A 14,141-nucleotide genomic window follows, 5' to 3' on the forward strand; every position below is an offset into this window, starting at 1 on the left:
TTAATGTGCAACATCCAGACAAAAAGTAAAAAATAAAGATGTGGAAAGAAAAAAAGATTTAAAAAAATGTTTAACTGCAGATTAAACTGAATAAAATATGTTACACTTTCTGATATTAAATTTTTATTCAGATATAAATTCAAGAAATTGTTATACAACAATAGAGGACCCCAGAAGTATCAGTTGATAACTAGAAAACTGTATTAACAATACTAAAAGCAACTCCCCTTACAACTATTCCTCTTATAGCAATATGCAGCATACTTTTAAAACAAGTTTTGCTAAATTCTATTCTAATACACTTTCTAATTCCATACCTTTCAAAGAAGCTTTTCTTAACACCTTCATTGCATAGAGCTGCCCAGCATCAGGACCAGTCTTCTTTCTAACAAGAAAAACCTAATAGAGGAAATATTTTTAAGTGAATTTTACAGTTCAAGCCACTTGACCACTTTTACATATATTTTCTTATTTATTCCTGTGAATTTCATACAATCTATTTGTATTATATACATCCCTATTCTCCCCAGTATGTTCCAACCCCATCATTTCTCCCAATGCTATATTTTCTTTTAATAAAGAACTTAACCAATTAGTAGCGCTTCTAGCACATGCATGAGTTTCGGGTCTACTATGAGAACGCCAACACCCTCCCAACTCCATCCCCATGGAATTTTGACCGACCTGATCTGGAGCAAGTCTTATACTGAAAACAACAGTTCCTATGAGTTCATGTATGGATCAATTTTGTCATATCCAGAAAATACGGTTTCATAGTAGTCTTCCCCAACCCCTGGTTCTTATATTATTTGTTTGTTAAGCTTGTTCAAGTTGTATTAAATTATTTAAAGGAAGAAGAAAATATTACAGCTGGCAGAAGATAACAAAGGAATGTACATCTCAAAAAACTAAATCATGGAATGAAATCATTCCCGTTTTTTGAGATTATAATGTATCTGAATCAAGCCCACCCATCCACTAACTCCCTTCCAAATCCTTCTATATCCCCACTAGTATTCCCTCTAAACTTGAAGACATTTTTGCTTTCTGTGCACTAATTATATAATTTTTGCCCTTACATCCTCTGTTATAAATACATATAAATGTAGTTATAATTTATAATTAGGTACTTTATATTAAATCAAACTGTGAATATAATACGAGTAGACAAGCTTTGTGGGACATACAAAATTTTGTGATTAAACAGATTAGTATCAAAATCATAGGTGTGAGTCCTTAATAAAGAACAGAAATGCTATTGTCATGAATATTCAGTTGTTTTAGAAGTTCTTGGGCATTTTTATTTTATAACAAAGAATAATCAGAGGCAATGTTTACCTGCCAGGTAAAATTAATCATGATGGTAAAGTATCTCAATAAAAATGTGAACAATAAATCCTATTGTTACCAAGTGAGCTTAAATATCTTATTTTTCATTTTTTTAATCTCAATGAATCAACTCTGCTTCATATGACTTTTTATTTGAACTGTTTCTAATCTTCATTTCATTAAACCTTGTTTTATTAGTGTGGAGTTTTATATGACTTTGGCATTAGCAGAATTTTGTTCCCATTAAAGAAACTAAAACATTTAATGTCATAAAACTACATGATCTAAAACTCCTATTGCTTATACTTAAGTAAGTCTGTACAGTCCAAAGTTTCTTGGAATTGGGCCTACACTTATCTGATTCACAGCCTTGGCCAAATTCCTGAATATGCTCACCATATAGCAAGTCACACCCACACAATGCCTACATAAATGATGCAATACTGACAAGCAAGTATGTTCACATCCTAAGAAGCAAAACAAAAACTACCTTCTAAATAGTTTTTGGTTGAAAAACTACATAAACCTCACTATTTTGTATCTTAGTACTATAGATTTAAAGGGGGGTTCAATGATCTATTTGCTAAAGCAAAATTCCTATACAAAGTGTTCTATGAATTTAATGACTAAACATACAACTTTTTTTTAACAGAATAGTGCTTCATTTCATATGAAAATGTTCTTGAAAAATAATCATTTTGTTATATATTATTTTCTTTATGAAGATCAATAATAAAAGTTTATCTTATCTGTTTAATAGGTTTCTACCTAACAGATATTGTTACTATTAATGTATTTCTTTATAGTGGTTGCCAATGTCATTTCTGGCCTGCTTAGACTTTCAGGCCCAATGTGATACATTTGTAAATAACAATGTGTATTCTAGCCTTTTGTAATCCTTCCTACTCTATTATTTCTGTTTCTGTCTATATTCCCACTAGCTTTTTGTCTTGTTTCAGTTTTGGGGTTTTATCCTCCCTTTGATGTTTGGATTTGTTTGAGAATGGGTCTCATTATGTACCCAAGCTAGGCTCAAAGCACTCTGTGACCCCCAGGCTGGGCTTAACCTCAAAAGCAGCCTTCTTCCTCAGCAGCCAGTATGCTAGGGTCACAGGCAAACAACAGCATGACTTATCCTACTTGCTTTGAATTTCGATTGTTATTTATCTATGGAATTCTTAAATCTTTTATGAGACAAAGCAAGAAATAAATTCACAGATAAAGATGTATAACAAAACTTTTAATAACTTGAAATGTTTCTGTGGAATCATTTGTCAAATATTTAAGCATTTATTAAATTGATATTAAAAACTTCATCTCTGTTCTTCTAAGTTAATATGTACATTAAAAATAAAATTTTATAGAATACATATACCTAATTTACAAGTTACTTTTATTATACTTCATCTACAAACACCAGCAACTTCTTAAGAGTCTCCTAATTTTGGTTTCCATCCCTGTATGACTTTGCTTTCTGCTGCTGTAATAGACACCATGACAAAAACAACTTGAGGGTTAAAGGGTTTGTTTGGCTTACACATTACAGTCCATGGAGAGAAGCCAAGGCAAGAAATAAAGCATAGAGCATGTAGGACTGCTGCTCACTGGCATGCTTCCTCCAGCCTGTTCAGCCACCTTCTTTATACAGACCAGACTCACGTAGCCAGGTATGGTACCACCCACAGTGTGCTAGGTCTTCCTACATCAACCATCAATTAAGATAATACCTTACAAATAGGCCCACAGGCTAAACTGATGGATGCAGTGTTTCAACTGAGCTTCCATTTTTCAGGTGTGTAAAGCTGAAAACCAAGATCATCCTTGATACTTACCTTACATCATGCATGGACAAAGCCATCTCTATTTATCTTTTCTGTCTTATATCATATAATATATCATAAAGGTACCAGACTATATTCAAATTATGTCTAGTTTAAATTCACCAGTACATTTCATAAAACTACTGACACACTCAATAAATCTCTTTCCTTACAAATGTCTTCATCACTGTATTCACTGCCTGATTGCCTTATTTTTGCTCTTTGTAACTAAACCTCAGCTATTGTGATTATTTTCTTTCTTTCCCAGAAATAGTGATTATTTCTGTCTAACAGCTACTTATTATATGAATTCAGTAATTTTCATTAGATTATAGGTACACAAGATTCAGGATCCATATTCATATACTTCCTTTCTAAGAATCATTACCAAATACTTAATAAACAAATACAATAATGAGTATTATAAATTAATTTTCTCAAAGATTCTTCAAAAAGAATTGTACATGATTTCAAAATCACCTATGCTAGTTCTACTTTGCTGTAAGAGATGATGGGTTAGCTTATGAGTACACACATCAATTACAGCCTAAATTCTAAATTTTCATGCAGAGCTGAGTAACAGAGACAAAAATGATCAGGAAAAAAAAAATCACAGAAACCCCATAAAATATCTTTGTAAGAATCAAGTAAATAATTTAGACAACCAACAAAGAACATGCCACATTTTTTACACAAAGTAATATAAAGCTCAGGGGGTTAGAAAATCTTGACTGCTATAGAAGAGTATAAAGAAATCTGAAGAAAAACAGAAATAAAACACATAAAACTAAAGAGTCACCTTCCTGTGCATCCTTTGAGACACACAGAAATGATTTGTACATGTGTATACACATTTTTGTTAAATATCAAGAAAAACAAATGTAGAAAAAGTATTTATTACCTTTCCAAAAGATCCCTGACCGAGAACCTTGAGCAAGTCAAACTGTGCGGGATCTGCTTTCTCATATCCTTCTTTAACATGCTGTGTAATAGGTATCTCCTTAACCAATTCTTCCCGCTAATAAAACAAAGACAAAAACAAAATCCAAATCATACTCATGCACAGTTCCAACATCTTGTGATTAGTTCCATTTCAAAACAACAACAACAACAACAAAATCACACCCTAAGTTATGCAATAATAAATTCCGTAAGTCAAGCACTTCGTTTTATGGACTATTGATAGTCTCATCTCCTGACATCTAACAGAGATACACTTTCCTTTCTTGTGGGTTTTTGTTTGTTTGAGGCAGAGTCTTACTAAGTCTACCCAGATAGACTAGAACTTGCTATGTGGATGAGACGGGCCTCAAACTGTTGACAATCCCCACTAAAGTGTAGCTTAAGAGACAGAGACACAAAGAAAGTAAAGATAAAACTTTGCAAATTGTGAGACAGCAAACATAAAAATCACAAAAGTCCTTTAAAATAGTATTTTGCTCTATTCTTAAGTATTTTAATATCTAACTAGTCAGATGAATGCAAAGCAAATTCACAAAAAATTATGATTTATGAACTCAAAATGTTTCCAAGCCATGAACCTTACTTAATTTGAATATAATCTATATACAAGTCTCCTACCATATATATGAGAAAGAAAGGAATCCTCCCAGATAGTATTTCTACCCCATAATAGAAGACTCCTCTCAGGTTTAAAATTACACTCAAGGGAGTTGTAATTCTAGTCCCTATGGAAAGAACAATAGCTAACAGAATTTTTTTAATCCACATGAACTCCATATCACAAAATAGCAAAGCTAAAGAAATTATCTCTGAGCTAACCCTTTCATTGTCTAGAAAACAAAATTAATACACTCAAACTTCAGTTCTGTAATGTCTAAAGTCAAATGTTCTTTATCTATTAGCTCTTTGATTCTTTGGTTAACCAATCAATGTTGGCTGTGGTTAAATGTTGACCAGAGAATGGCCCCAATGAACTAGACACCTTGACATTAAAATAACATCAATGACACAGAAAAGTCAGACATTCACTCTTAAGGGAAGTATATCAGTAGAGGACTTCTAATTCTAAGTATTTGTGGTCTCTACATAAATCAATTAGAAATGATTAATAATTCTGAAAGAATATTAATGGATGCCTTATACATCAAAATAGAAAAAATCCTTTTATATTGTCAGTGATCTGAAGCATGCTTTAAAAAACAAAAATACATTAACCTATAAAGCAAGTTTCTTAGTTTTTTAGTAAAATAGAAAATATTAAAATTCAATATGTATATTTTAAAGATGTGTGTGTGTGTGTGTGTGTGTGTGTGTGCACAGTAATGGGACTTGAATCTAAGGTACTATGCATAGGAGCAAGCCCTCACTACTGAGTTACAGCCACAGTCCTCATACTGCTGTATTTTTAAGTTTACAAAAGTAAAATATAATTTAATATAAAATATATTATTTTTGAATACACTTATAACTTATTTTATTAGTTATTTTCTTCATTTACATTTCAAGTGCTATTTTTATTATATAATAGAACTAGGAAGACAGTAGATACATTTTCATCAATGTAATTGTGTGAATGTGTACTAAACTTAACCTTGTAATAAATGTATCAAAATTTCTCTATTCCAGTAGAAATTGTGATGCCTTATGTTAGAATATTATCATGTACCATATGATTTAATTATTCACTAACTCAACACAATATTTCCTAGCTAATATTCTGTATTACCATGTATGTCCTGGAGACACAAAGGTAAAACTCATATTTGAAGGTAACTTTTTTAGAAACACAATATCTTCCCTTCAGAGAAACAAAAGGAAAAGATGTTTATGACAGGGTGAATTGAGTCCTTTCAAACCAGATATGTTGAACTGGGACATTTAAGATGATAATTATGATAAAATAATAACTTATGGCTGTGCCTTAATCTAAAATGACTGATGATAATGGTTTTTAAAAATCCCATGAAAACACACACACACACAAACACACACACACACACACACACACACACACACACACACGAAGATGTGTGCAATAAGAAACTACCTACAAACCCAAGAGAAAGTCCTTAGAAAAATCAATCTTGCCAACACCTTGATGTCAGACTTAATAGAAGTCCATAACTGTGAGAAAATTAATTTCTGACAGTTAGGACACTCTGTTTGTGGTCCTTTGTTAGGGCAGTCCTAGAAAATATATACAGTACCTACTCTGAGTTGATGTGTGAAAATGAAGTTGTTATTGAAAAATAAAAACTTAATAACTTCCAGAGTTCACTATATTTTTCATATTAAATGGCAAATCTAAGGCATAAGTGAGTACAGTGTTAGCTATTTCTCCAAATATCTAAAATATATTCAATATAATGAAGAACTTTAAAAGACTGAACCTCAAGTTCTATATTCTGGTCATTTTTGTTTTGAATATAGAAGGCCAGGAATGCTGTAACACTAGAAAAAAAAGCATTGGTAAGCGCAAACCAATTAGTCAAATACACTACTGCTTCATTCACTTGACAAGTGATTTGTTTATGGAGAAGAAATCAGCCTTTAGAATGAAAAGGAGATGACAACAATCTAGTAGCAATCTATTACAACTCAAATACAGGAGCTTCACAAGACTATAGAACAAAAGGCTAACCAAAGATGGATGTCTAAGGCTGAAATATACTAGGCTTTATGTAATAATGTAGCATCCATCTATTCAAGCATTTGTTTTATTTCAAGGCAGAAATGCTATTTTGGTAAAACAACAACAACAAAGCAAGGAGGAGGAAGAGGAGGAGGAGGAGGAGGAAGAGGAGGGGGCGGTGGTGGCAGAACCACCACCACCACCACAACAACAACAACCACCACACAAAAAAACAAAAACAAAAGAATACAAAAAACCTTAAAATTCAAATAAACCATTTTGCTGAAATACATGTGGAGAACATGTAGAGAATAATATAGGGGCACTGAAGGTCATGCCAGATATCAACATTGTTTGAACAAAGGCTAACAATAATAATAATGCAAATAACTATGTACTACTAGTTTGAATTAAATATATTAAAATAATGAATGCATTGGCAAATAAGCACAGAATACTTATGGCAAAGTTTATACTGATGATTACAAACTAAAGGATGGCAGCAAGCTCATTCTTACTTAGGGTGATTTATTCTAATTATACCAGTCTTTGTTTCCTCTTCTATAAAAATGGAAATGAAACCTTTATCAGATCTCAATCACACAGGGATCTTTTAAAAAGACAAAAATTTCTATAAAATTAAGTTACTGAACTTATTTTATCATATTTTTAAGAAGTATAAACTCCACATAATAGTATTTGTCTAAGAGTACTGAGTAGTGATTGTTCATCAAAGTTTTTACACTTGTAGAACAAAAGTTTTTGAGATTTTTAAAGAAGGGACATTGAAGAGAGAAAATTGATTACGTGAACTGCAAGAAAACAAAATACTAAAGAACACATAAGACTTAATATCCATGAAAATAGAAAGGCAAACAAGCTCTGGGGCATAGGCCTGTAATCCCATCTACATACTAGGGTAAACCAAGATCATAAGTAAATCAAAACCAGCTTGAGTGAGTTCAAGGCCAACCTGAATAATTTAGTGAACACCTATCTGAAAACTAAAAGTAAAAGCAGGGATGGGTCTCTAGTAGAACACTAGTACCTTCCTAACAGGAACTAGTCCCTAGATTCAATCTTCAATGTTCCCCAAAAGGAACACAAATGAAAACAGGGAAGCAAAATCTACAAATGAAGCACATATTACAGGCTTCAAATACTCTGCATCTATCCAATGTCTTATGTTAATTTAAATTAAACATATGTAAAAACGACTTTTTGAAAGAATTTGTATAAGAGACCTATTTCAAACATGGTTTTTAAATTTTGAAATTTGGAGCTAAATTATGGAGGAATTAATTAGGAGTTTTAAAGTGTAATTTTAGTTAAACATGACATTTTTATTTCTGATTAATAAAAATAAACTTAGAAACTAAATATGTTACTTTGTAGGAGTGGAATCAACAAGGTATGTAACTGTTAAAACAACAACAACAAAAATCCTCCTTTAAGTGCTGGAGAGATGGCTCAGCCATTAAAGGTTAGGCTCACAACCAAAAAATGTCCTTTAAAATCCCTAAGGCATTGTTAGCTTTAAATAAGAAATATTTTATGAAGCTTTAAAAAGTAAATATAAATCACATAAATCAGACTGGATAGATAGCTTGGTAGTTAAGAGCACTTATTCTTGCAAAGGACTTGGGTTCAATTCCCAGCACCCACATGGTATGCAACAGCAATCTGTAATTCCAGCGCCATAGGAATTAATACCCTCGTCTAACTTCCAAGGACATGCCCATGATCCACATACATGCATACAGGCAAAAACACTCATGCACATAAAATAAATGAATCTACAATATCATATATTTAAAATAAACAAACAAATCACAAACTACCAAATACATATAGCTATGCTCATTTGACAGCATGTCAAATGTCATTTGACTGTCATGTCAGCCATCTGCTAATGGAGAAAAAAATGCTTATTTTTATTAGTTTTGACAATGTTAGAAGCAGAGGACTAGGTGGTAAAATGTTATATCAGATACTTTTTATCTACATCAGATATTTAGAGTCTGAGTTTTGTTAAATGTTACTTCTTTTAACTGAATAAAAGATATCTAGTGAATAAGAAAGTCTAAGGTACCAATAAGTGAGATAGAGTAGCTTAGATCTCTAAATGACTCAAACACAAAATAGTTTTAGGCCACTAGGCAAATACCAGTAATTCAGTTTTGTGTGTGAGTGCATGCATGCCTGCAACTGTGCACATGTGTGTAGTACTGGGGATGAAACACAATGATTTAGAATAATAGCATATATTTACCACTGAGTTATATACTCAGCCCCCCAGGTTAATATTTAAAAACAACCTTTAAAAAAAATCAATACATTGAACACCAGCATCTACAATCCCACACTATTTTAAAATGACAAAAAGTCAACCACAAAAATAGCTATGAACATATGTAGCAGAAGATGCCCTAGTTGGCCATCATTGTGAAGAGAGGCCCCTAGGTCTTGAAACTTTATATGCCCCAGTACAGGGGAATGGCAGGGTCAAGAAGTAGGAGTGGGTGGGTAGGGGAGCAGGGCGGAGGGAGTGTATAGGGAACTTTCGAGATAGCATTTGAAATGTAAATAAATTATCTAATAAAAAATGTTGAAAAAATAGCTATGAACAATCCAATGAAATATATAAGCATAGCTCTTTATTCTACATTAAAACCATCATAAACAGTGACAAATTCATATGGCATCCTTATTCTCTATAGTTTTATTGATACAAACTGAGTGTTTTATCAATCAACTGCCAAAGAACAGGGTTTTAAGATTGGTTAATAAAACAAATCAAATTTTAATACAATCTGAGATTGACAGTATGCAAGTCATATTTGTATCTAGCACTATGTATATCAAATGTCTTCCTACTTAAAAGTATACTTTCATATTAAAATTAGAAAGGCAAATATCAGCTGGATGGTGGTAGCACACACCTTTGGTCTCAATACTCAGGAAGCAGAAGCCAGTAGATCTCTGAGTTTGAGACCAGCCTGGTGTACAAAGTGAGTTCCAGGACAGCCAGGGCTACACAGAGAAATCCTGTCTTGTAAAACCAATACAAAGGGGTGGTGGGAAAATATATGATACCCTTTAGGTTTATATCCTCAACTTTGTGTTAACTATACATATACATGATATATATGTATCTCTGTATATATGAATCTACACGCTTTTATGTCCTGTAGCACAGACCTTGTGTTTCCTTGCTGATTATTGCAAAATTATGAGCCATTTTTCTCCAATGCCTTTTGTAGATACTTTTAAAAAATATCAAGACGAATATCACTGTACCCTTTAAGGTTCATACTATCTGTATATTTTTAGGTGTTTTGATAGAAGTTTATATTTTATTATTCTCAAAGTTAAAATATAACATATTAAAATGTTACTAAATTACAAATGTCAAAGTGATATCATATCTATCATATTGTTAACCCCAACTCAAAGGGATGTTTAAAGTCACTGTCTAGTGAGTTAGTAACAAAGAACATGTCAAAGGACAGTCTTAAACTCAATTCAAATACCTCTGCTGGTTTCGATATGAGGTTAATTTACTGATGGAGATGTTTTATAAGGGATTTCCTGACATTATCTACAACAACTAAATAAGAATGGTACTCGTATCTATGCAATTCAGTAACCTAACAGGAGAGAGATTCCATTATTTACTGGTCTTACCTACCTGCTAAAAGACAAAACTTCTCCAAAGCTCAAATCCATATTATAAAGAGAAACTAACAGAATAATGTATTTGAAGTTCCTTCTACATAAAAAAAAATAAGGCTATGAAGATATCTATAAAGATGGTAACTATGAAATAATATTAATAGAAATGCCTACATAGGTCTGACCTTCCATAAAATTTTAAGAATACTTTTCCCCAAATCTAGATCTTATAAATTAAGTCTTTTACATAGGCCTTAAATACAATGACCTAATAGTTAAGTACCGTTGAAAACTAGTCAGGGACTTCTGAAATGCCTTATATTCAATCCTTTCTGATAGCTAGAAAATAGACTGTAAATATTTCAAGCTATTTTTATAGTCCAGTTTTGTCAAAGATAGATCTCCTTTTTATTCTAAAGTTAAAGTTAATCTCTTTAAGTTTAATCCAGAGAACACTGCATTTAAATATCCACATTTCTTATGTACTAACAAGTAAAAATACCATTTGTTCTAACTGCTGATTCCTATGGCCTGTATATTTTATAAGTGCTGATTCCTTTGCCTGTGTATTTTCAACAAAGCTGTTTTTTGAAAAACCACATACACACCAGGCTTAATGACTAAGGCCTGCAATCCTAGTATTTGTGGAGGTGAAGCCGAAGTGTTACATGTTTAAGGTGAGCCTGGACTACAGACTAGGAATGGAGCTCTGTGATACACTATTTACCCAGTCCCTGCATAAAAGGAGAACATTACATTTTTAAACTTCAGATATGAGGTGTGGTAGCACATGCCTCTAATTCCAGAAACAAGAAGGTAGAGGTTGGAACAACAGGAAATCAAGGATGCCTCAGCTACACTGAGTTTAAAGCCAACTAGGACTACAAGAAACTATCTCAAAAAATTTATGTTTATCACCAACTGACTTAAGTACAATTCTATAATTGATAAAAGCTTCTCTCCTTTCCAGATATTAACCTTCTTTATATGCTACAAATGATGTTTACTAAATTAACAAGAGTACTTACCCGGCAAGAAACTGGCTCTCCCTCTTCCATTGGCTCATCAACCATTTTCAGATCATTTACCTGAAACACAATGTTCAAAATGTGAAGTTCAATAGTATTAAAACAATAATAATAACTAAGAAAAAATAGCCCAAGGCATTTCCCTTACCATTCAAACAAGTTACTGAGAAACAAAATGTCAAGGGATCCAAAGAAAGCATTTAGAAAAGGAAAATTGTTAATACAGTTCACACATCGCCCTTGAAACCTTAATTTTTTAGAGTTTTATGTTTCATTACATATTTATTAAGGTTGTGCCATGACTGATGAATGACCCTACACATATAAATAAATCTCATAGACATTCATTTTAGTATATTCAAAGAAAGTCAGAATAGGAACAATTTCACATGATTGTGCAATGGGAAATCTCCTATGATTCAATTTTAAATTCATAAGATAGCATACAGAACAAAGCTTAAACTAGAGGAGATTTAAGCAGCTATGGAAACTTTTTCTTTACATGCAAAGCTTAGTGGAAAATTACATGTATTCAAGCATTAATTTTAAAAACTTAAATATACCGAGGACTTTGATCAAGGGATGAGAAACTATAACCCATGGGCCAAATCAGGTTAGCTGTCTGTTCCTGAATAAACGTTACTAAAATACAGTCCTACTCATTTGTTTGCCTCCTATCTATGATGGCTTTTGTATTACAAGTTGTGACAGAGACACTATAACAAGGTGTTAATATTTATTGCTTGGCTTTTTACAGAGAAAGTCTGTCATTCACTTATCTGAGGAGTCTGCAAAATAAATGACAGCAGATTCGTCTAAGTGAAAAAGGAATTTAATCAATGCTCATGAATGGACAGACAGTAGGATGAATTAAAGCCTACCTCTTCCTGATTATCAACTAAAAATCCTATTTAGAATACTAAAGAAGTCATACTGGAACTCTGACTAACCAGTAACAATAGGAAGATACCAGAATTTGAAAAACAACTCAGATGAGCTCTCAGCAGTGCTTTTGGTAAGATGGTCAGTTTTACTTTAATAATTCTGCCTATCCATGAGCATGGGAAATCTCTCTATCTTCTGAGATCTCCCTCAATCTCTCCAGGGACTTGAAATTCTTGTCATATAGACCTTTCACTTATTGGTTAGAGTTGCACCAAGATAGTTTACATTATTCATGACTGCTGTACAAGATGTTGTTTCCCTAATTTCTTTCTCAGCCTGTTTATCATTTGTATAAAGGAGGGCTACTGATTACTTTGAGTTAATTTTGTATGTAGCTACTTTGCTGAAGGTGTTTATCAGCTGTAGGAGTGCTCTGGTTGAATTTTTGGGGTCGCTTATGTATACTATCATATCATCTGTAAATAGTTATACCTTGACTTCTTTGCCAATTTGTATCACCTTGATCTCCTTTGGTCATCTTACTGCTCTAGCTAGAACTTCGAGTATTATACTGAATAGACACAGGGAGAGTGGGCATCCTTGTCTTGTCCCTGATTTTAGTGGGACTACTTCAAGTATGACTCCATTTAATTTAATATTGGCTGTTGGTTTCCTGTACATTGCTTTCATTATATTTAGGTATGTGCCTTGTATCCTTGATCTCTCTAATGCTTTTAACAGAAAAGAGTGTTGGATTTTGTCAAAGGCTTTTTCAGCATCTAATGAGATAATCATGTGATTTTTTTCTTTCAGATTATTTTTATGGTAGATTACATCTTAATTCTATGTTTAACCTAATGCAAGTACTAGCTTCAACAACAATCTGTACATGTAAGGACTACAACATCAAAATACAATAACTTCTTTGATAACTGAAAATGCTAACCATACTCAAAATTCAGACTAACCATTAGTGAGAAATTAGACCGCAATAAGCAGTAAAGAATATTTATTTAAGACTTGTGTTAGCAGCCATAAGTGTAAAACACAGCAGGTTTATTAGTAACTGTCATAAATATGAAACAATCGGTGTATCCTTCAAATAGTTCTGGATAAGCAATAAAAGATCACAAAAAGGAAGAACTACTAATACTTCTGACAGCTCAGATGACTCTAGACATATTTGTCAGCTCTAAGATGTCAATTTCTAAGTGTTAGAAAGTTAAACTACAGGAAAACAATTAAAAGATAATCAATATAAAAGTTAATTAGGGAGCTATTCTAAGTCAGTTCTTTTTTTAATAGGGTATTTTCTTTATTTACATTTCAAATGTTATCTCCCCTTTCCTGGTTTCCCTCTCTCCCCAAAACACCCTATCCCATCCCTCCTCCCCCTGCTTCTATGAGGGTATCCTTCCACTCACTCCCACCTCCCCACTTTCAAGTCCCCTACACTGGAGCATCTATCGAGCTTTCACAGGACCAAGGGCCTCTCCTCCCATTGATGCACAAGGCCATCCTCTGCTACATATGCAGCTGGAGCCATGGGTCCCTCCATGTGTACTCTGACAGCTCTGGGGGTTCTGGTTAGTTCATATTGTTCTTCTTCCTGTGGGGTTACAAACCCCTTCTAAATCAGTTCTTCACAGGGTTCCCAATTTCTGTATATGACATCACTGTCTTATACCTTATCTCCATACATTGGGCAATGTGGTATCTAAAAAAACAAGGTATAGATCTGACATTAACAAGCAGGTTTCAACAAATAATCCAAATCCAGGAAGACAGCATCCTGATTCTTAAGTTCTT

The 14,141-nt window shown here is 33.0% G+C and overlaps 1 protein-coding gene across 1 annotated transcript in view; it reads right to left on the reverse strand.

Moving 5' to 3' along the window:
* Positions 1–14,141, reverse strand: part of Rps6ka6 (ribosomal protein S6 kinase A6) — a 141,400-nt gene that overhangs the window by 49,422 nt on the left and 77,837 nt on the right. The window contains exons 5-7 of the mRNA XM_029534362.1: positions 11,448–11,507; positions 4,051–4,167; positions 318–399 (exon numbers count right to left, since the gene is read on the reverse strand). Of these exons, the coding sequence (XP_029390222.1) occupies positions 318–399; positions 4,051–4,167; positions 11,448–11,507 (259 nt within the window). The remainder of the gene's footprint in view (positions 1–317; positions 400–4,050; positions 4,168–11,447; positions 11,508–14,141) is intronic.

Source organism: Mus pahari, chromosome X, assembly GCF_900095145.1.
Source record: "Mus pahari chromosome X, PAHARI_EIJ_v1.1, whole genome shotgun sequence".
NCBI lineage: Eukaryota > Metazoa > Chordata > Mammalia > Rodentia > Muridae > Mus > Mus pahari.